At 45.0% G+C, this 27,548-nt stretch overlaps 1 protein-coding gene and 1 long non-coding RNA gene across 2 annotated transcripts; one reads left to right on the top strand and one right to left on the bottom strand.

Annotated features, from left to right (window-relative positions):
* Window positions 1-178: 178 nt before the first annotated feature.
* hsd17b10 (hydroxysteroid (17-beta) dehydrogenase 10) lies at window positions 179-11,314 on the bottom strand. The gene is made up of 6 exons (XM_089005290.1): window positions 11,228-11,314; window positions 9,132-9,296; window positions 8,839-9,003; window positions 6,415-6,543; window positions 5,256-5,364; window positions 179-493 (listed from the first exon to the last, which is right to left on the bottom strand). The coding sequence occupies exons 1-6, from the start codon at window positions 11,249-11,251 to the stop codon at window positions 303-305; spliced, it is 783 nt and encodes a 260-aa protein (XP_088861416.1). The 5' UTR covers window positions 11,252-11,314; the 3' UTR covers window positions 179-302.
* LOC148903578 (uncharacterized) lies at window positions 9,312-13,672 on the top strand. Its single transcript, XR_016116118.1, has 3 exons — window positions 9,312-11,193; window positions 12,778-12,898; window positions 13,085-13,672. It is a non-coding gene; the product is annotated as an uncharacterized LOC148903578 (long non-coding RNA).
* The last annotated feature ends 13,876 nt before the right edge of the window (window positions 13,673-27,548 follow it).

Genomic DNA, 27,548 nt, shown 5'->3' on the forward strand with positions numbered 1-27,548 from the left:
AAAGGGCACACGCCCGATTTGATCTCCTCCATCCGCTTCGAGAAACCCATGACAAAAATAAAGAAAAAAAATACATTAACGGAAACCCACTTTTCCCCCTTTCTACAAGGAAGACAAACCGCTTGAATAAGGTTTCATTGTCTCAATTAAAAAAAGCAAGACTTCATCCCCAAAAATGTCCCGTTTGGTGCTTTATTTTACAATCAAACTCGACAGTACTCCCAGGTGCTGAAAACTGCCCACAGGTGGTCCCACCGCAAAGTCGGGCTTCTCACCACCCACCAACAGACGCCATCATGGACTCATGGCTGCATACGAATGGCGCCGTCCAGCCGAATGACCTCCCCGTTAATCATGGGGTTCTCGGCCAGCGCCGCCACCAGGTGGGCGAACTCGGCCGGGTCACCGAGACGCGACGGGAAGGGCACTTGGCGAGCCAGGAAAGAGCGGACCTTCTCCGGTAGCCCGGCCAGCAGCGGGGTAGAGAACAGACCTGCGGGCGGCAAATGCACGCATGACGCAAAAAAAAAAAAGAAAGAAACCAGGGCCCATCACACATTCACAATGACAAACATTTGCTCGCCTCTTCAAGATGGTTGCACTGAATCAATCACAGTGCACATATGACCAAAATCAAGGTGGCAAAAAAAACAACTTTTATATACAGTGGTACCTCGGTTCTCGAACGCCTCACAGTTCGAACAAATCGGAGTTCGAACAAAATATTCGAGATATTCTTGCTTCGTAGTTCGAACACCAATCGGCGTTCGAACGCCAATACAACGCGTGAGTGCGTACGCGAGGGTGGGGTGCTGAGCGGCGTACGGGTGTATCGCTCTCTCCGTGACCAACTGTTGTCGCTTGCGGACATGCTGCGTTTTTCTCTAGCGTTTAATATAGCTGTACGAATAGTTTTAGCCCCTAATCATGCCTCCAAAGTAAGTGCTGCTAAAAGTGACAAAAGAAAAGTGGTGCGTACAACTATTGCATTTAAGAAAAAAATAATCGCAAATATGAAGGAGGTGTGCGAGTGTCTGATCTGGCGAGGGAATACAGCATGGCGAAATCTACGATCAGTACGATATTAAAGAATAAGGAGGCTGTGAAATCTAGTGAGGTGGCTGTGGGAGTGAGAGCAAGTGTCATTGGATAGATATTTTAAGAGAAAAGAACATCCTGTAGCAGTCATCCGTAGCTGTCACGTTCCGAGCGAGAGTGACGGCAGCTGACTCGTCGGAACGTAGTGGAATGTTTGGGATCCCAAAGCAGGCGGCAGAGACGTATACTACCCAAGCAGGATGTGTATTCACAAAGAAAAGAAAACACAGCGAGTAAGAAGGCAGGGGGTGATCCGACCCGCTTACTACGCCAAAAAGCAAATGGCAAACGAGGGTGCAAAATTACGCAATCCCGGAAGATGACATAAATTCACAGGACGCAGGGAAAATACCTCGGACCGGATACACTCTCGCATCGAAGGAAGAGTCCAGGTACGGTGACGAGTTGAGTCAATCATCCGGCATTGGCGAGGTGATCGCGAACCGTATAAATGCCCCATGTCCGTGATTAGAGAATTGACAGCAGGTGGAGAACGGCCAGGAGAGGCAGCCCCGCACCCCCGCTGTCAACTCGCAAGTGATAGGAGCAAAGAGATGGTGTCGGTGTTCGAACAAATCGCTTTTCAAACAGGGTCCTGGGACGAATTATGGTCGAGAACCGAGGTATCACTGTACTTGAAGTTAGTCCAGACAATTATCATAATCTACAGGTAACATCCAATTCACGACTAGTTTCCGTTTCGACCAGTCGTCAGTCAAAATGGTTGTAAGTCAAAATCCATTCAAAATGTTGAATAGACTTGGTGCTAAATAATAATAATTTCATTTATACCCGCCTTTCAAAACTCTCAAGGTCACTTTACAGTCACAGGATACAAATGAAATGTATTATTATATTATTTTTCTGTGGGTGAGCAGCGGCAGCCACACGCGCCAGCGTTCACTCAACCCGGAAGTAACTCAAATAGATAGAAAGCTAGCCAGCTAATAGATAGCTAGCTAATAGCTAATAGCTAGCCAATAGCTAGCTAATAACCAACAGCCAGTTAATAGCTAATAGCCAGCTAGCCAGCCAGCCAGCTAGATAGCTAGCCGTGGGCCCGACGCGGCGTTCTAGTCACGGCGATCCCGCGCGCCGACCAGCCTCTTCCGGCATCAGGGGACCCTCCCCACGTGCCCGAGCGCAGCTCTAGTCCTGGGCGCGCTGCGGCTGGCATCGGTAGACACTGCCCCCTCTGGTACCATCATGCGGGAATGAGATGCTGGCTGGCTGGCCAGGCGTAGAATTATTTTTTTTTTTTAATAGGGTCTGGCGATGGTGGTCGTAAGTCGAGCCGGTCGTAAGTAGGATGGTACCTGTATTTATTCAATGTAGTTGGAAAAAAAGGTAAAAGAAAACTGTCCTTGTACACTACGACGACATGATATAAAACAGAAGGCGCAGAAAATGCACAACCAAAAAAAGGATTGCAGTTCACTGGTCAGAAAATTGATTGAGCAAAATGTTGAAGCCCCTCACCCCCAACTCCCAAATATGTTGCGATGCGGGCCAAACCTACCGGGTGCAATGGTGACCACCCGGATGCCCATGGGGGCCAGATCCCTCGCGATGGGAAGGGTCATTCCAACGATTCCCCCTTTGGACGCCGAGTAAGCTGCCTGGCCGACCTGCAGGCCACACAAAAACCAAAGGCGCGCTCTGAAAGGACAACCGGCACCATTTTTGTTTCCTGACAACAGAAAAACATTTTATAGCATCTAAAATACCCAAAACACACAGGCTGATATTTTTTTGTCAAATGCAAAACACCAATAAAAATGACTTAGTGTTCCAAAACTACTTCAAAATGACCTCAGAAAGCTTCTGTTTCAGAAGGTCCCGCACCATGATGTCACGCCAGGACGTCTTTGCCTTGCTCGAGAATCAAAACGATGGCTTCAGATGCAGAGAAGATGCTTTATTGTGGCGAACTCGGCCGGGTCACCGAGACGCGACGGGAAGGGCACTTGGCGAGCCAGGAAAGAGCGGACCTTCTCCGGTAGCCCGGCCAGCAGCGGGGTAGAGAACAGACCTGCGGGCGGCAAATGCACGCATGACGCAAAAAAAAAAAAGAAAGAAACCCAGGGCCCATCACACATTCACAATGACAAACATTTGCTCGCCTCTTCAAGATGGTTGCACTGAATCAATCACAGTGCACATATGACCAAAATCAAGGTGGCAAAAAAAACAACTTTTATATACAGTGGTACCTCGGTTCTCGAACGCCTCACAGTTCGAACAAATCGGAGTTCGAACAAAATATTCGAGATATTCTTGCTTCGTAGTTCGAACACCAATCGGCGTTCGAACGCCAATACAACGCGTGAGTGCGTACGCGAGGGTGGGGTGCTGAGCGGCGTACGGGTGTATCGCTCTCTCCGTGACCAACTGTTGTCGCTTGCGGACATGCTGCGTTTTTCTCTAGCGTTTAATATAGCTGTACGAATAGTTTTAGCCCCTAATCATGCCTCCAAAGTAAGTGCTGCTAAAAGTGACAAAAGAAAAGTGGTGCGTACAACTATTGCATTTAAGAAAAAAATAATCGCAAATATGAAGGAGGTGTGCGAGTGTCTGATCTGGCGAGGGAATACAGCATGGCGAAATCTACGATCAGTACGATATTAAAGAATAAGGAGGCTGTGAAATCTAGTGAGGTGGCTGTGGGAGTGAGAGCAAGTGTCATTGGATAGATTTTTTTAAGAGAAAAGAACATCCTGTAGCAGTCATCCGTAGCTGTCACGTTCCGAGCGAGAGTGACGGCAGCTGACTCGTCGGAACGTAGTGGAATGTTTGGGATCCCAAAGCAGGCGGCAGAGACGTATACTACCCAAGCAGGATGTGTATTCACAAAGAAAAGAAAACACAGCGAGTAAGAAGGCAGGGGGTGATCCGACCCGCTTACTACGCCAAAAAGCAAATGGCAAACGAGGGTGCAAAATTACGCAATCCCGGAAGATGACATAAATTCACAGGACGCAGGGAAAATACCTCGGACCGGATACACTCTCGCATCGAAGGAAGAGTCCAGGTACGGTGACGAGTTGAGTCAATCATCCGGCATTGGCGAGGTGATCGCGAACCGTATAAATGCCCCATGTCCGTGATTAGAGAATTGACAGCAGGTGGAGAACGGCCAGGAGAGGCAGCCCCGCACCCCCGCTGTCAACTCGCAAGTGATAGGAGCAAAGAGATGGTGTCGGTGTTCGAACAAATCGCTTTTCAAACAGGGTCCTGGGACGAATTATGGTCGAGAACCGAGGTATCACTGTACTTGAAGTTAGTCCAGACAATTATCATAATCTACAGGTAACATCCAATTCACGACTAGTTTCCGTTTCGACCAGTCGTCAGTCAAAATGGTTGTAAGTCAAAATCCATTCAAAATGTTGAATAGACTTGGTGCTAAATAATAATAATTTCATTTATACCCGCCTTTCAAAACTCTCAAGGTCACTTTACAGTCACAGGATACAAATGAAATGTATTATTATATTATTTTTCTGTGGGTGAGCAGCGGCAGCCACACGCGCCAGCGTTCACTCAACCCGGAAGTAACTCAAATAGATAGAAAGCTAGCCAGCTAATAGATAGCTAGCTAATAGCTAATAGATAGCCAATAGCTAGCTAATAACCAACAGCCAGTTAATAGCTAATAGCCAGCTAGCCAGCCAGCCAGCTAGATAGCTAGCCATGGGCCCGACGCGGCCTTCTAGTCACGGCGATCCCGCGCGCCGACCAGCCTCTTCCGGCATCAGGGGACCCTCCCCACGTGCCCGAGCGCAGCTCTAGTCCTGGGCGCGCTGCGGCTGGCATCGGTAGACACTGCCCCCTCTGGTACCATCATGCGGGAATGAGATGCTGGCTGGCTGGCCAGGCGTAGAATTATTATTTTTTTTAATAGGGTCTGGCGATGGTGGTCGTAAGTCGAGCCGGTCGTAAGTAGGATGGTACCTGTATTTATTCAATGTAGTTGGAAAAAAAGGTAAAAGAAAACTGTCCTTGTACACTACGACGACATGATATAAAACAGAAGGCGCAGAAAATGCACAACCAAAAAAAGGATTGCAGTTCACTGGTCAGAAAATTGATTGAGCAAAATGTTGAAGCCCCTCACCCCCAACTCCCAAATATGTTGCGATGCGGGCCAAACCTACCGGGTGCAATGGTGACCACCCGGATGCCCATGGGGGCCAGATCCCTCGCGATGGGAAGGGTCATTCCAACGATTCCCCCTTTGGACGCCGAGTAAGCTGCCTGGCCGACCTGCAAGCCACACAAAAACCAAAGGCGCGCTCTGAAAGGACAACCGGCACCATTTTTGTTTCCTGACAACAGAAAAACATTTTATAGCATCTAAAATACCCAAAACACACAGGCTGATATTTTTTTGTCAAATGCAAAACACCAATAAAAATGACTTAGTGTTCCAAAACTACTTCAAAATGACCTCAGAAAGCTTCTGTTTCAGAAGGTCCCGCACCATGATGTCACGCCAGGACGTCTTTGCCTTGCTCGAGAATCAAAACGATGGCTTCAGATGCAGAGAAGATGCTTTATTGTTACTCATCCAGTTATGAATATGATTCAAATAGTTCTGAAGAGGAAAGCATAAATGTTTGCAATTGATTAAAGAAGTTCTTCCGTCTCATTTTGAGGCGTCTGGACTCCAATGTAGCGCCCAGAAAATGCACAAGATGGCACCCAAGCTCTGTTGGAAATGGGCTGATTTGTCTGCTGGGAATTTGTGTCAACTAGTATCAAATAGTAGTCCTGGTGCAACACACAACGTTTCACCATCGCATTATGTTTTTTTTTCCTTCAAATTTTGCATCAAAACAGATCAACACGAAGTTTTCAGACCAAACAAAGTACCCAAAATGCATTGTGTCACTTTCTCGGTCAGGGGCGTTCCAGACGTGACGTCAGGTCAGGCATCGTCATCAACTCAAAAACAACACTTCCTGAATATTCAGCGCGAGTCTTAAAACATAAAATATAGCTATATGCCGTGGAATCTTTGTAAAATACGCTCAGTAGAAGTCATTTGACGTGATTTTACAAATTATGGACACAACTTGTCCGGAGGCGTCGGTTGTCCTTCAAACGGTGCCCGATCTTCTTCGACAAACCTTTCCAAAAGCTGACGCTCATGTATGAGCACTTACGAGCTCATTGGGAGTATTCGCTTTTTAGTCAGTTGGAGAAGAGCTTAACAAAATAAAAGGCGAGCAATAATTCAGTTCAACCGATTTAGACATTTTTGAAATTGGATCTTCTACCAAAAAGCCAGCAAGAACCTCATTTTTTGCTCACCTGGCCGTCAAAGGCGGCCACGCTGGCGGTATTGACGATGCAGCCCCGCTGGCCGTCTGCGTCCGGCTCGTTTTTGGCCATGGCCCCCGCCGCCAGACGAATGACATTGAAGGTTCCTGCAATGTTCACCTGCAACACACACATCACAGTCACAGGTAGTGTGTGCCTGACTGTGCCTAAGAAACCAGAAAAACACTGTGTGAAGTGCAGTCCGAGGTGTATTATGCTTCTGGCCACGCCCAATGCCTCAGAACACGGAGTTGCCACACCTGAAGCCTCGTGAGACGAGCATCCTACATCATCGGCAACTCATAGCTTTGTGGGTCAGTCGAAATAAAATGGTGTCAATGAGGTCACATGTGGCACTGACACATCCAACTCGCATCTTCAATCGGAATTGTTCTACATTGGACGCACCGTTCACAACGACACAGAGAACATCCTGTCTGCGATCATTTTGAGCAGATCTCACCTAAAATGGTACAAATTACAATAACAAGTGCTTGAAATAACGTCTGCCCGGAGGCCCAGGGGCGTACAACTTTTACTTTGGGCGTACAACTTTCAAAACGTCTCGGCCCGGGTGGCCGACAACTTCTTCAAGAAGAAAAAATACAACTATTTTCAAATTAAATGTTTGTTTTATTCAATAAAGCAAAAGCTACAAGCACACCGCTACAAGCCACGTGAACTCCTCTTTCTAAGCACCTTTCAAAACTTTCAAGTACACTTTACAGTCACGGTATAGTCCGAAGCACGAAACAGGCTTCTGATTGGCTGCCGTGCAGAGTATGCAAATTGCCAAATGAACGTTCAATTGGCAATTTGCATACTCGACACGGTAGCTAATCAGACGCCTGTTTCGTGCTTTGGACTATACCGTGACTGTAAAGTGTACTTGAGAGTTTTGAAAGTCGCTTAGAAAGAGCAGTCCACGTGGCTTTTAGCAGACAACGCAACGCAAACATTGCGCACCATGAAGACAAACGACAACTGGAGAAAAATCTTCAGCAAGTAATATTTACCATTAATTAAGCAAGGGAGCATTTGTGGTAGGTACTTCCTTAATTAAAAAAATCCTTTATACTTCGCAAAAATTGTATTAAAAAAAATGTGTGAACTACTGTGGCAACAGTGTATTCCTCGTTTTAATGTCTTCTACTTCCAGATATTTTAAAAGGTGAAGTGTAAATTTTGTTCAAAGAACTTGGTGTACCAACAGAACTTTTCTCTCAATAAAAATGAATGAAAGGTGTGCCTTGTTCCTTGTTTGTGTGTCAATTTCTAAAGGAAAGCAAATTATTCTTTCAAGTAAGAGGGTACAGAAAGTGCTTAAGAATGAATGACTCTCTGTGTCTTTGTGTTGTCATGTTATTTGTTATTTAGTTTTTTTTGTTCTTTTGACTTCAAGACGGCGCCGCGAGAGTGGCTGCCTTTCCAGCAGCTCCTGTGTTTTGCTTTTTCTACTTTCATTTCTTTCATAACTTTGCTGCTGTGAAATGTAAATTTCTCCACTGCGAGACTAATAAAGGCAAATCCAATCCAAAATCCAATCCAAGTAACACACACATTCATTCCCATCACAACTCCCTGCCATTTTTACGCAACAGGAAGGGCTAGAAAAGAAAAAAAAATAAGATGGCACGATTCTCAGTTTTATCTCAGAAGTCTGGCTTTATTCTCAGTATCCTGACTTTAATCTCAAAATTCTGATTTTAAAGTGGGGATCAGTCAGTTTAAAGTCAGAATTCTGTGATAAAACAGAGAATCCTGCCATTTTTATTTTCTTTGTTGGCCCTACTCCTCCTCCATACATTTTGACACCATCAAATCCATATTAGCATTTTAATTGCACTCTCTGTCATGATATTTATTGTCTGCATAATGGACCAATGATGCCACATGATGCTTTGGCCCAAAAGCAAACCATTAGGATGGAAAGCCGTTAGGATGGAAAGGTTGTCCTTTAAACTCCTCCATTTGGGGCAACTCCTTTACAATTTGTGCTTCAAGAGTCCTCCGGTTTCCTCCCATACTCCAACAACATGCATGGCAGGCAGATTGACCACTCCATATTGTCCCTAGGTGTGAGTGTGAGAGTGACTGTTGAGTGTCTTTGTGTGCCCTGCGATTGACTGACAACCAATTCAGGGTGTCCCCCCACCTTGTGCCCGAAGACAGCTGAGACAGGCTCCAGCACCCCCCGCGACCCTCATGAGGAATAAGCGGTACGGAAAATGGATGGATGGATGGGACAATTACAAAAGGAAAATTTGAATTTGGGAGAATCAAAGCAATTTGAGAACGGGAACAAGAAGCCCCCGCCTAACCGCACCCAAATCAAAATTTGATTGGACAAATGTATTTGCCTTTGATTGGAGGTGGACGCCAAAAGCAACAACAACAAAGAAGAGGGGGGCTTACATTGATGACGCGCTGAAAGTCGTCCAGGCTGTGGGGCACCTCCTTCTTGAAGTTGTACGTTTTGACGGCGACAGCGATGCCGGCGCAGTTGACGGCCAGGTCCAATTTGCCAAACTTGTCTCGCGCCAAGTTGACAGCAGAGCGCACGTCCGCCTCCGACGTCACCTGGAGGACAAGGCCGGGGGACGGGTCACGCTCCGAACCTTCCTTGAGCACTCCAAGAAACTCAGGGGCCTCGCCGTGTAAATGGGGGGCCCTTAAATAGGGAGGCGGCGAGGCACGGGTGTACTTGCATCCGCCGGAGCGAAGGCGCATCGGTCTCCCAGAGCAGCCGCCAGCGTCGGGCCTTCGGACGACGGCAGGTCCACGATGACGGCTGATGCTCCGCTCTGCACCAGGCGTTCCACCGTGGCCCGGCCCAGGCCCGATGCCCCTCCCGTCACCAGGCCCACCATGCCCTGAGGCCCCAGGGAAAATAACCTGTTTGCTATTCGTATTCCAGTGGTGCCCAAAACCTTCAAATACTGAACCAACCGACCGCCGCAGAGGCGCACAACATCTTAACTCATTCACTGCCATTCACAAATTTATTCGGGAATTGAAAATATGACGTAGAACCCCATTCCGAAATTTGTTCGGGTTTTCTTGTTTGGGGGCAGTTAAAGCGCTGGCCATGGCCGCCGGCAATGTTTTTTCGTTTCAACAAGGGGGCAGCATTTCCCTTTTTTCCATGTTAGTGGTTTGTTCCAGCTTCAGCTGTTGTTAAAGGACAACAGACACCATTTTTTGTTTCCTAACTGATATCAGAAAAACGTTCAAAGGACAACCGACATCTCCGGACAAGTTGTGTCCATAATTTGTAAAATGGCTTCAAATGACTTCTACCGGGCATATTTTAATAAGATTCCACCGCACATAGCTATATTTTACGTTTTAAGACTTGCGCTGAATATTCAGGAAGTCTTGTTTTTGAGTTGGTGGCGAGGCACTGTAGCGGTCCTTCCATCACGTCAATGTATTTTGCTGTACTTGTTTGGTCTGGGGACCTCGTGTTGCACCCAAAAACCGCCAGAAGAGGGCGTCCAAGCTCCATATAAGGAATTTATCAGCCTGTGGAAACGGGGGTGGCCACAGGAGGTCGCCACAGGAGGTCGCCATTTTGTGCCACTTTTACGGTGAGACATTTGCCCTCAATGTTGCCTCGTAATGGCACGGAATAGGTTATTTAATCGATTGCAAACATGTATGCTTTCCTCTTCAGAACTATTTGAATCATATTCATAACTGGATGTGTAACAACAAAGCATATTCTCCAAATCTGTGTTTTATGTGTTTTCCTTCTAATTTCGCCATCAACACGATGTTTTCAGACCAAACAAAGTACCCAAAATGCATTGTGTCGCTTTCTCGGTCACGGGCATTCCAGACATGACGTTACATCTGGAATCATCACCAACTCGAAAACAAGACTTCCTGAATACTCAGTAAATAATACTCAGTAAAATGCGCTCAGTAGAAGTCATTTTACAAATTATGGACAAGACTTGTCCGCAGGAGTCGGTTGTCCTTTAAAACCCTATATAAACCAATATGTATGTAATGCATTATATTTTGGACAGCCGCCCTCATGTCAAGCTCATATAACTCCAGACCCATATAATTTAGGAATTAGCTTTTTTTTCTCATGAAAGAAGAGGGTCTAAGGCTTCTAACACTGGATGGAATGTTTATGTAGTCCTAAAACTCAATATTCTGTGGATCCTGGAATTCAAGTGATAATGACAAAAACCCTGGCACTGGAGTAGAGACATTTTTGCACGTCTGGCAGTTAAATAGTTAAATTAAGAAAAAAAGGATCCTATCACAACGTGAATGATCTAAGTGACTAGCAACGTTCTGTTTGGGCCTTATGGAGAAGGGTTACCAACTACGCTTGGCGAGACTGGCGGTCGGCCAGTCTCGCCAAGCCGTCACTTTTTTTCAGGTTCCTAAAAAGGTGCCGCGTACCCAAGCGAACCGGGAAAATTGCTTTGTTTTGAAGAAACTTTAGCACATTATGAACTCTGATTACGCTGCTCGTGACTTTTTTTTAAGTATCACGTGAGCACACGGACAACGGCGAGAGAGGAGCCCACGCTGTGCCAGCCCGGCAATTGCGAAGGTACGGCGGCATACTTGCGGGCGGGCACCTTTAGGAGTTTGGGTTGAATGGAGAGCGCTTGTGACAACATCAGACTCGTGCGTGCATGTCTGCCCGCCCCGTCGGTCCGCGGGACCCGCGAGACCACCGACGGACACAATCCGGTGTTTGACACACAGGCAACTTTGATACGTACGCGTTGGAGCGTGACAAAGGTTTCTTTGCTTTTTAGCCCTCTCATTTACTCACCTTGACACAACGGATGTTCGCCATGTTGGGTTGTGGATGGCAGTGACGTCACGAGCGCCCAAAGATCGTATCTTGCACAATACGTCGAGACGTCAACACTGATGAGTTTTTTTTCTTTTTTTAAATTGTACAGTTATTCTCATCTAAAAAACGTTTCATGACAATTGGTTTACAATGGGCGAACAAAACCAATTCACAAATAACGTGTTTAAATACCAAGGCGAATTTGACATTTTTATTTTCCAGAAAGGAAAACGAAAAGTATCCTCTGATCATATACAAGCCGGTGACACACACCGACTTTTTTTTTTAAACTGAGCTAAACCGCGGTTCGGCTCAGCTTGGAAAACGACTTATGCGGTTGAAGGGCAGTAGTCACCGGGGAATCCCGGCGGGGGACACATGCATTAGTGATGGGAATACCGGCTCTTTTCAGAGAGCCGGTTCTTTTGGCTCGGGTAACTAAAAAGATCCGGCTCTTTTGGCTTCCAAATTGCTCCTCAGTTTGTTTGTTGCTTAAATTAAATATAATAATAATAATAATAATAATAATAATAATAAAATAATAATAACAAATTACATTTTAAGTACATTTCAAAGCGCTCAAGGACACTTTACAGTCACAGACAAGCATATGTACTATAATAAATAAAATACAATCACAAATAGAATACAATAAATGAAATACAATTATAAATAGAAACAAGAGAGAGAGAGCTATACAGAAAATGCAATTCGAAATAAGTGGATTTTGAGATGGGACTTGAAGGTGGGAAGAGAATCGATGTTACCAATGTTGGGAGGAAGTGAGTTCCAGTTTGGGGACAGAGCAGCTGATAGCTCTGTCACCCATCGATTAACTACCAAAAACCATGCAAACTGGTGTGAAAAACGAATTACTCACGTAAAAAAATATACTATATAAAATGTTTTTATTTATATGGCTTGCTTTATATGTGCACAGAGTTAGTGGATGCTAAGTTTCGCTTTCCCTGTGTTTACTCTGGTCTGATGATTAGCTGTCACTAATTTGCTTTTTAACAGAATCCTGTGGCGACCCCTTCAAGGGAAAAGCCGAAAGGAAAAGAAGAAGATGAGAATCAGAAAACTTTTATTTGTCCCACAATGGGGAAATTTGCAGTCCACAGCAGCAATTTGAAAAGGGGATGGATGGGGGGTGAAAGGATAGAAAACAAGATATTCTAAGCATAGTAAAATAAAATGTCAACTGTATACTGTAAATGTGCAAAACCGTTTCATAAAAAACTACATAGTGCAAGTATCAATAAGTCATATTGATATACAGTAAAGTCTCGTTATATCGATAGTCCCGGTTATATCGATAGTCCCGGTTATATCGATATTTTTTCTGACTCCCTTGAATATCGATATAACGAGACTTTACTGTATGTAGCGGTATTGCATCAACCCATATTCACAGTACAAGTGTCCAGTTTTTGTTTGCTCTACTATCCCAACTAGTCAAAATATAATTGAATAACAGCATAGAGGACAAAAAAAGTCAGCTCCCATTTCCGGCTCCTTGTTAGGAACCGGCTCTCTTCATTCACTTCAGAGATCAGGCTCTAAGAACCGGCTAGTTTGCGGATGACACATCGCTAACATGCATCAGTTGGGACTTTTTCTGGACTTTTGGCATGTCGACTCGTGGTGAGTGATAAGCTCCTTTCTTGGCTACAGTGTGCACTTGGGCTCAATATGTCCGAAACTTCAATGTGTAGTAGACACATGATCAACTTGCATAAAAAGTTCAAATTAAGCAAAGACCACGAAATTCAAACATCACCAAATCATGTTATTTAGTCCTGATTTTTTTTTAATACTCTTCACCTCCAGGGCCAGCGGCACCTCTTCACTCGCCGACCATGACTGCACATCCCCTAAGAATGTCTCCAGGGCAGACGAGCCAGATTTCAGAGTGACCTGGGATTTTCCAAAACAAGTGTGAGACTGCCAAAACTGCCAACGGTCAACCAAAGGTGGAACAATGGAAATGCAATTCACTCGACTTTTTTCAAACAAAGCCTTTATTTAGCACAAAATAAAAAAACATTGAGACTGACATCTCTTTTGTTCATGGCCGTCCGGAAATGGAGCTGCCAATCAGCCGGCTTCACGTGGGCATCCTGAGTCCAATGATTCCGACGGAAGCGCTCTGGTCCTCTCTTAAAGGACAACCGACACCATTTTTTTGTTTCCTAACTGACATCAGAAAAACGTTTTATAGCATTTAAAATACCCAGAATACGCAGGCTCATATTTTTAGTCAAATAGCAAAACACCAATAAAAATGGGTTAAATTGTCCCAAAACTACTTCAAAATGACCCCTTGTTTGTGATGTCATGCCAGGACGTGTTATAGAATCAAAACAATGGCTTCAGATTCAGAGAAAATGCTTTCTTGTTACGCATCCAGTTATAAATATGATTCAAATAGTTCTGAAAAGGAAAGCATCCATGTTTGCAATCGATTAAAGCTGTCCTTCCAGATCAATTTGAGCAGTCTGGACTCCAATGTAGCGTTCCAGAAAATGCATAAGATGGCGCCAAAGCTCCTTTGGAAATGGGCTGATTTGTCTGCTGGGAATTTGTGTCAACTAGTATCAAATAGTAGTCTTGGTGCAACACACAATGATTCACCATCGCGTTATTTATGTGTTTTCCTTCTAATTTCACCATCAACACGGATCAATATGATGTTTTCAGACCAAACAAAGTATCCAAAATGCTTTGTGTGCCGCTTTCTCGGTCAGAGGCGTTCCAGACGTGCCGCCACGTCTGGCATTGTCACCAACTCGAAAACAAGACTGCCTGAATATTCAGCGCGAGTGTTAAAACTTAAAATATAGCTATATGCAGCGGAATCTTTGTAAAATAAAATTGATCTGGAAGGACAGCTCAGTAGAAGTCATTTCAAGTGATTTAACAAATTATGGACACAACTTGTCCGACCGAAGGCGTTGGTTGTCCTTTAAAATATGACTTGATCTATTCCGATCAGCGATTTATCAAAATGCTCTGCTTGTCGCCATTTGCGACTATGGTTTGCACACTTGTTAGAAAGCAACGTCCAGACCAGGTATGAGAATGCCTGCAGTGAGCCCCATTGGGGGCCCAGGAGGCAATGCCCCCGGAAGCGCAGCGATTTTAGCAATTTAATAACCACAAAACCATTAATTTCATCACTGAAATTCAACTGTATTTGTGAAAACAAAGTCCCTTATTTGGTGGGCAACTAGTTTGACAAAATTGTTATTTCAGTTTCAATTTTTGCCATGCTTTAAATATTGCATTTGTTCGCTGTAAAGTTTAGGTAAAAGTTTCACCATCTGCCACACTTCTGAATGAATATTCATTCTTCAATATGTATACATCATTAAAATGGTGGATGTTGAAAAAGGAAGAGTGTTGCATCACATTTAGGAAGGAGGTAAGACAAGCACTGGGTGGGCAAGAGGTCCTTCCAGATGACTGGCAAACTACAGCGAACATAATCAGAGACACAGGTTGGAAAGTACTTGGTGTATCGAGTGGAAGAAAGGTAGATAAGGAGACTTGGTGGTGGAATGGGGAGGTGCAGGAGTGTATACAGAGAAAGGTTAGCAAAGAAGAAGTGGGACACTGAAAGGACGGACGAGAGTAGACAGCAGTACAAGGAGATGCAGCGCACGGTTAAAGTAAAGGTGGCAAAGGCCAAACAAGAGGCCTATGATGACTTGTATGCTAGACTGGACAGCAAGGAAGGCGAGACTGATCTATACAGGCTGGCGAGACAGAGAGACAAAGATGGTAAGGACTTGCAGCAGGTTCGGGTGATTAAGGATAGAGATGGCAATGTATTAACAGGTGCCAGTAGTGTGATGGCAAGATGGAAAGAGTACTTTGAAGAATTGATGAATGAGGAAAATGAGAAGGAACAAACAGTAGAAGACGTGACTGTTGTGGACCAAGACGTAGCAAACATTAGCAAGGATGAAGTGAGGTGGGCGCTGAAGAGGATGAAGGGGGGAAAGGCACTCGGGCCTGATGATTTACCAATCGAGGTATGGAAGTGTCTTGGAGAGGTGGCGGTGGTGTTCCTGACCGGGTTATTCAACAAGATCTTAGATGGTGAACAGATGCCTGATGAATGGAGACGAAGTGTACTCATGCCCATTTTTAAGATCAAAGGAGATGTGCAGAGTTGTACTAACTACAGAGGAATAAAGTTGATGAGCCATACAATGAAACTCTGGGAAAGAGTAGTTGAAGCGAGACTAAGAGCAGAAGTGAACATTTGTGAGCAGCAGTATGGCTTCATGCAAAAAAAAAAAAAAAAAAAAAAAAAAAAAAAAAAAAAGAGTACGACAGATGCAGTGTTTGCTTTAAGAATGCTGATAGAGAAGTACAGAGAAGGTCAGAAGGAATTGCATTGTGTCTTTGTAGATCTGGAGAAAGCGTATGACATGGTGCCCAGAGAAGAGCTGTGGCATTGCTTGATGAAGTCTGGAGTGACGGAAAAGTATGTCAGAGCGGTGCAAGACATGTATCATGACTGTAAGACAGTTGTGAGATGTGCTGTCGGTGTGACTGAGGAATTTAAGGTGGAGGTGGGACTCCACCAGGGGTCAGCTCTGAGCCCTTTCTTGTTTGCTATGGTGATGGACAGGTTGACAGACGATGCGAGACAAGAATCTCCTTGGACCATGATGTTTGCAGATGACATTGTGATCTGTAGCGAGAACAGGGAACAGGTGGCGGAGAAACTAGAGATGTGGAGATATGCCCTGGAAAGGAGAGGAATGAAGATCAGCAGGAGGCAATGCCCCCGGAAGCGCAGCGATTTTAGCAATTTAATAACCACAAAACCATTAATTTCATCACTGAAATTCAACTGTATTTGTGAAAACAAAGTCCCTTATTTGGTGGGCAACTAGTTTGACAAAATTGTTATTTCAGTTTCAATTTTTGCCATGCTTTAAATATTGCATTTGTTCGCTGTAAAGTTTAGGTAAAAGTTTCACCATCTGCCACACTTCTGAATGAATATTCATTCTTCAATATGTATACATCATTAAAATGGTGGATGTTGAAAAAGGAAGAGTGTTGCATCACATTTAGGAAGGAGGTAAGACAAGCACTGGGTGGGCAAGAGGTCCTTCCAGATGACTGGCAAACTACAGCGAACATAATCAGAGACACAGGTTGGAAAGTACTTGGTGTATCGAGTGGAAGAAAGGTAGATAAGGAGACTTGGTGGTGGAATGGGGAGGTGCAGGAGTGTATACAGAGAAAGGTTAGCAAAGAAGAAGTGGGACACTGAAAGGACGGACGAGAGTAGACAGCAGTACAAGGAGATGCAGCGCACGGTTAAAGTAAAGGTGGCAAAGGCCAAACAAGAGGCCTATGATGACTTGTATGCTCGGCTGGAAAGCAAGGAAGGTGAGACAGAGAGACAAAGATGGTAAGGACTTGCAGCAGGTTCGGGTGATTAAGGATAGAGATGGCAATGTATTAACAGGTGCCAGTAGTGTGATGGCAAGATGGAAAGAGTACTTTGAAGAATTGATGAATGAGGAAAATGAGAAGGAACAAACAGTAGAAGACGTGACTGTTGTGGACCAAGACGTAGCAAACATTAGCAAGGATGAAGTGAGGTGGGCGCTGAAGAGGATGAAGGGGGGAAAGGCACTCGGGCCTGATGATTTACCAATCGAGGTATGGAAGTGTCTTGGAGAGGTGGCGGTGGTGTTCCTGACCGGGTTATTCAACAAGATCTTAGATGGTGAACAGATGCCTGAAGAATGGAGACGAAGTGTACTCATGCCCATTTTTAAGATCAAAGGAGATGTGCAGAGTTGTACTAACTACAGAGGAATAAAGTTGATGAGCCATACAATGAAACTCTGGGAAAGAGTAGTTGAAGCGAGACTAAGAGCAGAAGTGAACATTTGTGAGCAGCAGTATGGCTTCATGCAAAAAAAAAAAAAAAAAAAAAAAAAAAAAAAAAAAAAAGAGTACGACAGATGCAGTGTTTGCTTTAAGAATGCTGATAGAGAAGTACAGAGAAGGTCAGAAGGAATTGCATTGTGTCTTTGTAGATCTGGAGAAAGCGTATGACATGGTGCCCAGAGAAGAGCTGTGGCATTGCTTGAGGAAGTCTGGAGTGACGGAAAAGTATGTCAGAGCGGTGCAAGACATGTATCATGACTGTAAGACAGTTGTGAGATGTGCTGTCGGTGTGACTGAGGAATTTAAGGTGGAGGTGGGACTCCACCAGGGGTCAGCTCTGAGCCCTTTCTTGTTTGCTATGGTGATGGACAGGTTGACAGACGATGCGAGACAAGAATCTCCTTGGACCATGATGTTTGCAGATGACATTGTGATCTGTAGCGAGAACAGGGAACAGGTGGCGGAGAAACTAGAGATGTGGAGATATGCCCTGGAAAGGAGAGGAATGAAGATCAGTCCCAGCAAGACGGAATATATGTGTGTGAATGAGAGGGATCCAAGTGCAAGAGTGATGCTACAGGGTGAAGAGATAAAGAAGGTGGAGGATTTTAAGTACTTGGGGTCAACTGTCCAGAACAATGGAGAGTGTGGAAAAGAGGTGAAGAAGCGTGTCCAGGCAGGCTGGAGCGGCTGGAGAAAAATGTCAGGTGTGATAGAAGGCTTTCAGCTAGGATGAAAGGAAAAGTGTATCAAAAGTGGTGAGACCAGCCATGATGTTTGGGCTGGAGACAGTGCCACTGAAGAAAAGACAGGAAGCAGAGCTGGAGGTAGCAGAGATGAAGATGTTGAGGTTGTCTTTGGGAGTGACCAGGTTGGATAGAATCAGGAATGAGTACATTAGAGGGACAACTCATATTAGATGCTTTGGAGAGAAAGTCAGAGAGGCCAGACTGAGATGGTTTGGACATGTCCAGAGGAGAGAGAGTGACTATATCGGGAGAAGGATGCTGAGCCTTGAACTGCCAGGCAGGAGACAGAGAGGAAGACCGAAGAGGAGGTTTATGGATGTGGTCAAAGAGGACATGAAGGTAGCTGGTGTGAGAGAAGAGGATGCACAAAACCAGGATAGATGGAGGACATTGATTCGCTGCGGCGACCCCTGAAGGAAAAAGCCGAAAGGAAAAGAAGAAGAAGGAGAATATGTATACATCATTATATTGTCAATTTAAACATAATATAGTATCATGGGATCTAGGATGTAAATGCTTGAAAGAGCAAAAAAAGAAGTGTACAGATAAAGCACAACATTTCAGAACAATAAAAATACCTTACCCATCTAAAACAGTTATTGATCCCAGCACTCTTGTCAATTTTCCTCGCTCGATCTTCGTCCTTCTTTTCTAATACTTTCGCCATCGTAAACAAGGTCGCTTGACTAGTTCACGCTATCTACCTGTCTCACGCGCCATTACCACCGGCTAACTGTCGAGTTACACGACGGCTTATGAAAACCGATGGGGAAAGCATGGTAAGGGTGAAACTCGATTTACCGCTAATCCGATCGTGCCATTATACAACAAAACGCGGTTGTATAATTGAGTCATCTGCCACAAACACGTTTTAATGTTTATGTCGCAAAAAGCAAATATTGTCTCTACGATGAGCTCAAGTACAGTATATAATAGTCGTGCTTGTGCCAGCAGTTAGATTCGAATGTGGAGTCCCCCCCTCCCACACACAGGCGCACACACAACGCGCAACACTGCCCATACCCCCGCCCCCCGAAACTTTCTCAATGGATTTGCACTTTTCTCAAGAATGGTCATTTTGGTCTGAAAAAGTTGGAAATCCGCTGATTGGCGGAAAATTCTCATCCCTGCTTGACCAACATAAGTCATGAACCCTTGAAGTGCAAAATTGCACGGGGCAACATTTTACAGTCTGAGCATCTGGAAGCATTTTCAAGATAGACGCTTGTGACAGATTGGCAGGAGCGTACACCTTCAAATAAGGGCCCTTGCACCATGGGTAACTCTGCCTTGGTCGTCGTGGCGACCAAAGGTAAGGGGGGGGGCCTCTTATCACATCAACATCCCGGGACGCTTTGGTTGCCGTGAGGAAGACAGTAGGCTGTATAGTCATCTCCCAGATCTGGTGTGATCCTAAAACTATACAAACTACTACCTCATCCCACAGACAGCCCCACCGCTCTTATCCGGAATATGATGTCCCCCTGCAGCCTTTCTGAGGAACACCAGCAGTCTCAAGCGAGAAACGAGGATCTTCCCAAGGCTGTGTAGTCGGCAGAAAGGGGGAGAAAAAAAATGTGAATGGGATTGAAATTAAGTCAAAACTTGCTTATTTCTAAATCAATTTTCATGAGGTTGACTATTTTAGCAATGCCAAAACAGGACAGGAGAAAAAGACAACTTTGCCGGTGTTGTGACTGAGGGCACACAGCATGCATAATTTGAGTACAAATGGGTGCACTTGTGCTTCTTGAACCTATTTGGCTTTCTTTAGTCTAAAATCGATGGGGGTGGGTGTAGTTTTTTTTTCAAGAAAAAAAAACTGACAGACAGCTGTCAACTGTATTCCAAAGACCATTTTGAGTAAACAAAACATAATTCGACCATGTTTTGCTTTTGGATGCTGTCCAGTGTTGTTCCCAGCTCCGTAATAAGTTGTCAAGCAGATACAGTAAAGTCTCGTTATATCGATATTCTCGGGAGTTGGAAAAAATGTTGATATAACCGTACTATCGATATATCTGTCCTGCGCCGAACTGCATTAAAGGGGGGGGGGGCAATACATAATTGGGGTATCTTTGATATGGCATGTAATTTTATCATTGGGTTCATGGATTGCGTATCTAGCATGCTTTTTGTACAGTAGTGAAGTGAAAAATAAACTTGTGCATAAAATAAAAACATCTTTACACTTTTTTAATGACTATTTCCTTTCAAAAAAGCAAACAACGGGGGGCAAAAGTGATGGGGGTCAGGACTCCAACTCTTTTGAGCTTGCGGAGGAAGTACAGGCGCTGGTGAGATTTCTTGGCCAGTGATGACGTGTTGTGGCTCCAGGACAGGTCTTCGGATATCCCAGGAACTTTGTTCTGCTCACTCTCTCCACTGCAGCACCGTCAATGGTGAGTGGAGCATGCTGGGGGCGCACTCTCCTGAAGTCCACAACAATCTCCTTCGTCTTCTCCTCATTCAGACGGAGGTTGTTGTCCTTGCACCACGTGGCCAGGCGGCTGACCTTGTCGCTGTAGGATGTCTCCTCATCGTTGTTGATGAGGCCCACCACAGTTGTGTCATCCGGAAAATTTATGAAGAGGGTGGAGCTGGGTGATAATGGTGAGCAGTCATGTGTGAGCAGAGTGAAGAGGAGGGGGCTCAGCACACACCCCTGGGAGGCCCCTGTGTTCAGCGTGATGGTGCTGGAGGTGTTGTTTCCAACTCTGACTGCCTGTGGTCTCCCCGTCAGGAAGTCCAGCAGCCAGTTGCACGGGGAGGTCCTGATCCCCAGTTTGCTCAGTTTGTCGGTGAGCTGTTGGGGGATGATGGTGTTGAATGTTGAGCTGAAGTCGATGAACAGCATTCTGACGTAAAAATCTCTGGTCTCCAGGTGGGTGAGCGCTGTGTGGAGAGCAGTCGAGATGGCATCATTGGTCGAGAGGTTGGGCCGATATGCAAACTGGAAAGGGTCATGGTTGGGGGGGAAGGCAGCCTAGATGTATTTCATAACTAGCCGCTTGAAGCACTTCATGAGGATGGCAGTGAGTGCGACTGGGCGGTAGTCGTGGCAGGTGGAGGGTGACTTCTTTGGGACCGGAATGATGGTGGTGGCTTTGAGGCACGTGGGCACAACAGCCTGCCTGCCTCAGAGAGGTGTTGAAGATGTCCGTGAAGACATCTGTGAGATCCTCCGTGCAGTCTCTCAGGACACGGCCAGGAATGCCGTCAGGACCCGGGGCTTTGCGTGCGTTGGTCCCTCTGAGGGGTCGCCTCACGCTGTCCTGGGACAGTGTCAGCACCTGGTCGCCGGGAGGTGGTGGGGTCTTCTGTGCTGGAGTGCTGTTGTCTGCCTTGAAGCGGGCGAAGAAGTCATTCAGCTGGTTCGGCAGAGTGGTGGAGTTCTCGCAGGTCTGTGGAGAGGGTTTGTAGTCTGTGATGGTCTGTATCCCCCTCCACAGGTTCCTGGTGTCTCTGAAGTGGTTGGCAATCCTCCTGGAGTGCTGTCCCTTGGCCATCCTGATGCCGCGTGACAAGTTGGCCCTGGCTGTCCTCAGGCCCAGCTCATTGCCAGCTTTGAAGGCAGCGTTCCGAGCCCTCAGGAGCCTATGGACTTCACCCGTCAGCCATGGCTTCTGGTTGACCCAGATGGTGACGGATTTGGTGACAGTCACGTCATCCAGGCACTTCCTCATGTAGTAGCTGACAGAGTCGGTGTATTCCTGGAGGTCTGTTGTGACATTCCCCCTCGACGAGCGCTCTGTCTGCCCGGAAGCTAGTTAGCTGGGCTAGCTGGATGGCACTGTCCGGTTGCTGTCGTTCAGCCATGTTTCCACAAACACAAGGACACAACACTCACGCACGGTCTTGGAAGTCGAGCGGAGAAGTCTTATGTAGTCCATTTTTTTGTCCTGCGAGCGTACGTTAGCCAGCGTGATGGTAGGAATGGTCGGCTGCTGGGGGCTAGCCGCGAGCCTCGTACTCTCGTTTTCCCCAGTGTTTATTTGGTCCAGGGATATTGAATATTTTCCCATTTAGCAGTTTTTAAAAATTTACAAACAATATCAATAAGTTTTCAATTTTCAGAGTCCTTCTATTCCAAACCAAAACATCAGATCTGTATCAGTGGTCTGATTGGATGGCTGGGGTGCTCTAGTTTCCCCCAGTGTTGATTTGGTCCAATGATATTGAATATTTTCCGATTTAGAAGTTTTTAAAAATTTACTAACATTATAGATATGTTTTCGCTTTTCAGAGGCCCATTATTTCAAAATAAAACATCAGATCTGTACCAGAGTGGTCTGGTTGGATGGCTTAGGTGCCGTAGTTTTCCCCAGTGCTGATTTGGTTCGATCCGCATGTTTGTTTAGGCCAAGCTTTTACGTCCTGACACAACCCTCTGTATTTATCCGGGCTTGGGACCAGCACAAGAACACATATGTCCCTTTGTGGCTTCAGACCAAGCAACTCGCTCAGTAAAAGGCTCCCAAACACAAAATGGTAATCGGCACAGAACATTCAAAAAAGCAAAAACTATACTCACCATTTGATGACAATGCTCTGATCTTACCGTGAAATGGGCATCTCTTTCCTTACATTAAATCACAAGCAGAACTTCAAAGTCCTTTAAGATGCTTTATCTTCCAGTCACAGTATATACAGTAAAGTCTCGATATATATTATATCGATATTGGTTATATCGATAGTACTGCTTATTACGATACTATTTCTATGAACGCAAGGAGAAAATGTACATGCCGCAGGATCGGATATATCGATAGTCCGGTTATATCGATATTTTTTCTGACTCCCGAGAATATCGATATAACGAGACTTTACTGTATATATCTAAATGATCATCTCTTTCTCTATATTATATCACAAACAGAACTTCAAAGTCCTAAGTTAAAATAATAGCCTATAATGGTGTTTATTTTACTTTTATTATTACAACTACCTTTTCTATCTCCACTTGAGAACGCGTTTTGGCGCTGTTCTGCGAGTTATTCTTCGTCCTAGGTGAACGTGATCCTTACCCAAGAGCCTAGAAACCGCTTGTTTTCCATATTTTTTGGTTTATTTACATCCAAACCACTGACGGGCGGGAATTTGTGTCGCTTTTATTGTGAAGGTGGCCCACGCTGCTCGCTCGCTCGCCGCAGACTACCGTAATGCAGTGTTGTCAATCGAAGTGGCAGCTCACTTGACTTCGATTTTGCGAGTGGAGCCTGACTTGACCGCAGTAAACCCTTGGTCTTGGTCTCCTGTCGGGTCAAGGAAGACGAAGTGCAAACCCGATTTCCATTTGAGCCATGGAGCAAGTTTACAAGTTTGTAAAGGACGCAGAAAAAAACACGACAGCCTCAGTGTAGCCGAGCTACTTGAAAGCAGCCCGCCAAACTGTCTGAGCTTTTTTAGCGTCACACATCAGTGGACATGACATCGTAAAAGAGCTAGCTGACAGCTAACAGCCACCAGTACTTACCCCAAGTCCGCCTCGCGATGAGATTGATCGCGACTATCCAAACATGGAAAAAAGTTTGCTTAAACCGGGAAGCCTACTCAATGTGGCAAGAAAAAAAAGGGAGAACAGATTCTTCTTTAGATTTCAATTCAGACTGTCATCGTTGCTCGACATCTCGGTTTTTAGGCTTCTTCGACGTTCTTTTGGCGGTTGGCATTTAGGAAACAACCTTTGCTGCGTTAGCGCCACCGTCTGAAATGAGGACGTGCGATGACTACTGGAGCATTTTATTTCCTGGTATCCCCTTCTCATAAGGCGTATATTATTATTATTATTATTGCATTTCATTTATAAGCGCCTTTCAAAATTGAATATTACGCTTTAAAATTGTTAATCATAATTTTTAAAAGGGGTTTAGTCAGCTGTCGACGCCCAATAATTTTTATATGTATGCTGCTTGAGTGTCCTTTTCCACATGTGCAAATTCAAAATAGCTCAATCATTGTCATTGAGCATTTAACCACCAAGTGCAGGCCACAATTGAGTAAAATACTTGATCAAACCCAATTCCCTCATGCCCACAAAATAAGACTTTTTTTTACTAAAAGAATAAATTTTATTTCAGCACTGTAAGTCGTTTCCCAACCAGTACAAACATGACTGCCATGGTTGTCTCTTTCTGAACCATTCCTCCTCGTCTCCATCAGATCAGACCACCAACACCCGGACGAAAAAAAACATGTCACTGGCTCTTTCTTTTCTCATCTCATCGTTCCACAAACAGTCTGGTGCTTCCATAATGCTAACAGTGATGACAAATGATACCAACCGTAATTATAACAGCGATGATGATGATGATAATATCTCTTAAACAATAATATCATGGATATATATCGGAACCCACTGTTTTTATTTTAGTTTTTGTTGCAGTTAGGTTCGGCGGGTGGTCCTGGGTATTGATGTGTATGCTGAAGGCATGTTAAAGCAATGTGGCAGCAAACGGCCACATTGATCACAAGGAGCACCTTTGCGGGGGAGTTGGGACACAAGGCTGACTTCTTAATATGGAGATTAGAGGGATGCTGGGGATGGAGTGGCAGTGTAGAGACAGACAGGTTAGGACCTTGTTCGATCTGCACAAAATGTTTTGAAAATCTTGAAAACAGACCAGGGGAGCGGAAGAGACAAGCGTACGCTGTTCTACGTTTTAAGCAGACACTGTGCAGCGCCTTTCTGCTGCGGGACTTGGTGGTGGTCCCACTTTGTTGGTCAGGCTCTTGTGAGTGCCTCCCGCCTGCTGGGGCAATGAGACGAGCGCCCCTTGTGGCTTTGGCACTCAGTCCAGTTGTCGTTGCCAAACAACAGGCAAGATTTTATCACATCCCATCTATTTCGCAAATGGTGAAACACCATTTCCCTTTTAATCTGATAACGCCCAACCTATTCCCCAATTGGCAAAACAACTCCTTGTTTTTAACCTACAATGTTTAAAATTTATAAAACAACCTCTTCAATCTTAGTCAGGGGTTTCCACTCTAAAATGCTCACCACAGCCGGTGATGAGTGGAAACAAAGTGACATGAAATTGGCTTTAAATTGACCCCCTCTTCCCCAAAAACACACCAGGGGAGATCAGGAAGGACGCAAACAAATCGACTAATTGTCGAGTGGCGTTTCTCGACGTGTGTGCCGAGTGGTCAGCACAGCCTAAATTCACTGTGTGGATGAGCAAATGGATGTCAAGGCGCTCGGCTTTCACACTTTCCTGCCTATTTGTGTCTCCATTCCAACCAAGGTCTACAGCCACCCCAACCTCACAGTCTTGTCTGTAAAATTGGGGCAGGCTGTCATCGTTTGCAGGAGGTGGGGGAAGATTACGTGGGCTGGCAGGGTGGGGTGGGGGGGGGGGACTAGGTGTACTTTGGCTCTCAAGTGAGATGTTCTGCTGCTTTGTGCAAGGGTGGAGATTTCAGCATGGATTGACCACAAAATTATCATCAGGGATATTATGAAAATCAACAGTGCAGACGATGGTTCTCAATCGGTAACGGGCAATAGTTACGTACATGAATGGTCAAAGTGTCTAAAGATGCCATATAAATGTGAGGAAAATCGCAATTATTACAGTTCAAATCTCTAGGTTGGCTAAGCCAATTTCAGTACTAACTGAAGCAATGGTAGGATTAGAAGATGCAGTAACATTAAAATAGTAAGAAAACACATTTGCACAACAGAATTGAACAGATTTTTTTTCAGATTTTTTTTGTCTGAACTCTGGCTAGATACATACAGAAACTGATTATTAACGTTAATATAACCTTTACTGTTAGTTGGGTTGATTAAGGGGCGGGGCAACCTAGAGAGAAAAGCGGCCGATACAAATCATCCTAGGGCTACAGGACAAGCGCTGGGGAGTGGGGTGGGGGAAAAAAAACGGCAAAATTCATAAACAGTTTATATCATGAGGTGTGTGTGTGTATTACAAAACTGCCAAAGATGACAACATGATCCCTGCAAAGCAATTACTGACTAGCTTTGGGTCAAAGCAGCTACAGAAAAACTTCAATTGGATTGGGATGGTGTTCAATGTGGAGATGTGTGCGTTCAAACTAAATGCAAGGACATTAGTGTCGTGAAAAATTATATTTTTGAAGTACACTATTATCAGGCCAACAACTCAAACTCCAAATGTTTTCAGTTTAAGGCTGCGAACACAACTATATATATTATAGATATTTTTTTAAGTAACTCATGACATGGAATTGGAAAACCCAAGTCTTAAGTAGTTTTTGTTGCTTTGTGGGGACCGAAATAAGTGTGGGGGTGTGTTTGTTATGAAAAATTTAAGTTTTGGAAGTGCAATATTATGAAGCCAAACAACTCTTACTGAAAAGAAAAATAAACCTCCAAAGGTTTTAAGTTTAAGGCTGTGATCACACACACAACTATATAATACAGTAAAGTCTCGTTATATCGATATCGGTTATATCGATAGTACCGCTTATTACGATACTATTTCTATGAACGCAAGGAGAAAATTACATGCGCGCAGGGTCGGATATATCGATAGTCCCGGTTATATCGATATTTTTTCGAACTCCCGAGAATATCGACATAACGAGACTTTACTGTATATTTTTTAAATAACTCCATGACATGGAATTGGAGAAACCAAGTCTTAAGGAGTCTTGTTGCTTTGTGGGGACCGAAACGTGTGCATGTGTGTGTGTGTGTGTGTGTGTGTGTGTGTGTGTGTGTGTGTGTGTGTGTGTGTGTGTGTGTGTGTGTGTGTGTGTGTGTGTGTGTGCCGAGGAAGATAAAGAGCGGAGCAGAGCGAAAGAAAACTGTCGGTAGAGGAGGTGCTGTGTCAAGGCAGGGGGGTAGGAAGAGTGGTTGAATTAGCAAGCATAAAAAAATCAAAATAAGAAATCATAACCATAAATCACTAATGAAATCCCTATTGAAGAAAAACATAGGACAAAAGAGGGATACTACATGATGTGTTGTGTTGCTGTTTGAACCATACTAGCTAGCGTGTAACTCAGGTTGTTGAACATCTACGTGTGCGTCCGTGCGTGCGTTTGTGTGCGCCCATCTGGAACTAGGAAGGTGCATTTTTTCAAGCGCGTTGGCGCACGTTGGGATTGCGAGTCAGTAGAATGTGTTCCCAAATGACCGGCAATCAACTGACAAGCAGTCCACTGGCGACTGAAACTGAACAAATAGATCACATCAGCACGAAAGCGGCGAGGATGCACCGCTAACAAGCGCAACCGAATATGTGTCTGTCTGTTTGTCTGATGCGTGAACACATGTGTGTATGTACGTGTATATGTGCGTGCGTGTATGCGCACAAGTGGGGAGCAAATTGGTAGAGGGCAACGTATAGCAGATCAGGCTCTGAAACGTGACAGGAACGCTGTCCCCGAACACATAACGTTGCGATACGTGACCTTGTGTCAAAATAGGTTAAGTATGGCCGCGGGGCTCACAGCGTCGAGCCCTCTTGGCCAGCAGAGCCAAATTCTCTCCTCTAGCGTGGATGACGTGTTGGCTCTTGAAATCCACTGAAAAGGTACGCAGCCGGTCCGAGTTTCCTTCGATTCGGCGTCCACGTGGCGAGGGCGGGCGCGGCCCGGCGACGAGCGCTGGAGGCCAGCCGGCC

Source organism: Hippocampus bargibanti, linkage group LG01 (genome assembly GCF_051943395.1).
Source record: "Hippocampus bargibanti isolate YZ-2025 linkage group LG01, ASM5194339v1, whole genome shotgun sequence".
Lineage (NCBI taxonomy): Eukaryota > Metazoa > Chordata > Actinopteri > Syngnathiformes > Syngnathidae > Hippocampus > Hippocampus bargibanti.

Coding starts and splice junctions, on each gene's coding strand:
- hsd17b10 (XM_089005290.1), bottom strand. CDS start 11,251: ATGGCGAACATCCGTTGTGTCAAG. Junction 6,544..8,838: donor ACTTTCAGCGCGTCATCAAT/GTAAGCCCCCCT, acceptor TGTGTGTTGCAG/GTGAACATTGCAGGAACCTT. Junction 5,365..6,414: donor TGGCCGCCTTTGACGGCCAG/GTGAGCAAAAAA, acceptor TGTGGCTTGCAG/GTCGGCCAGGCAGCTTACTC.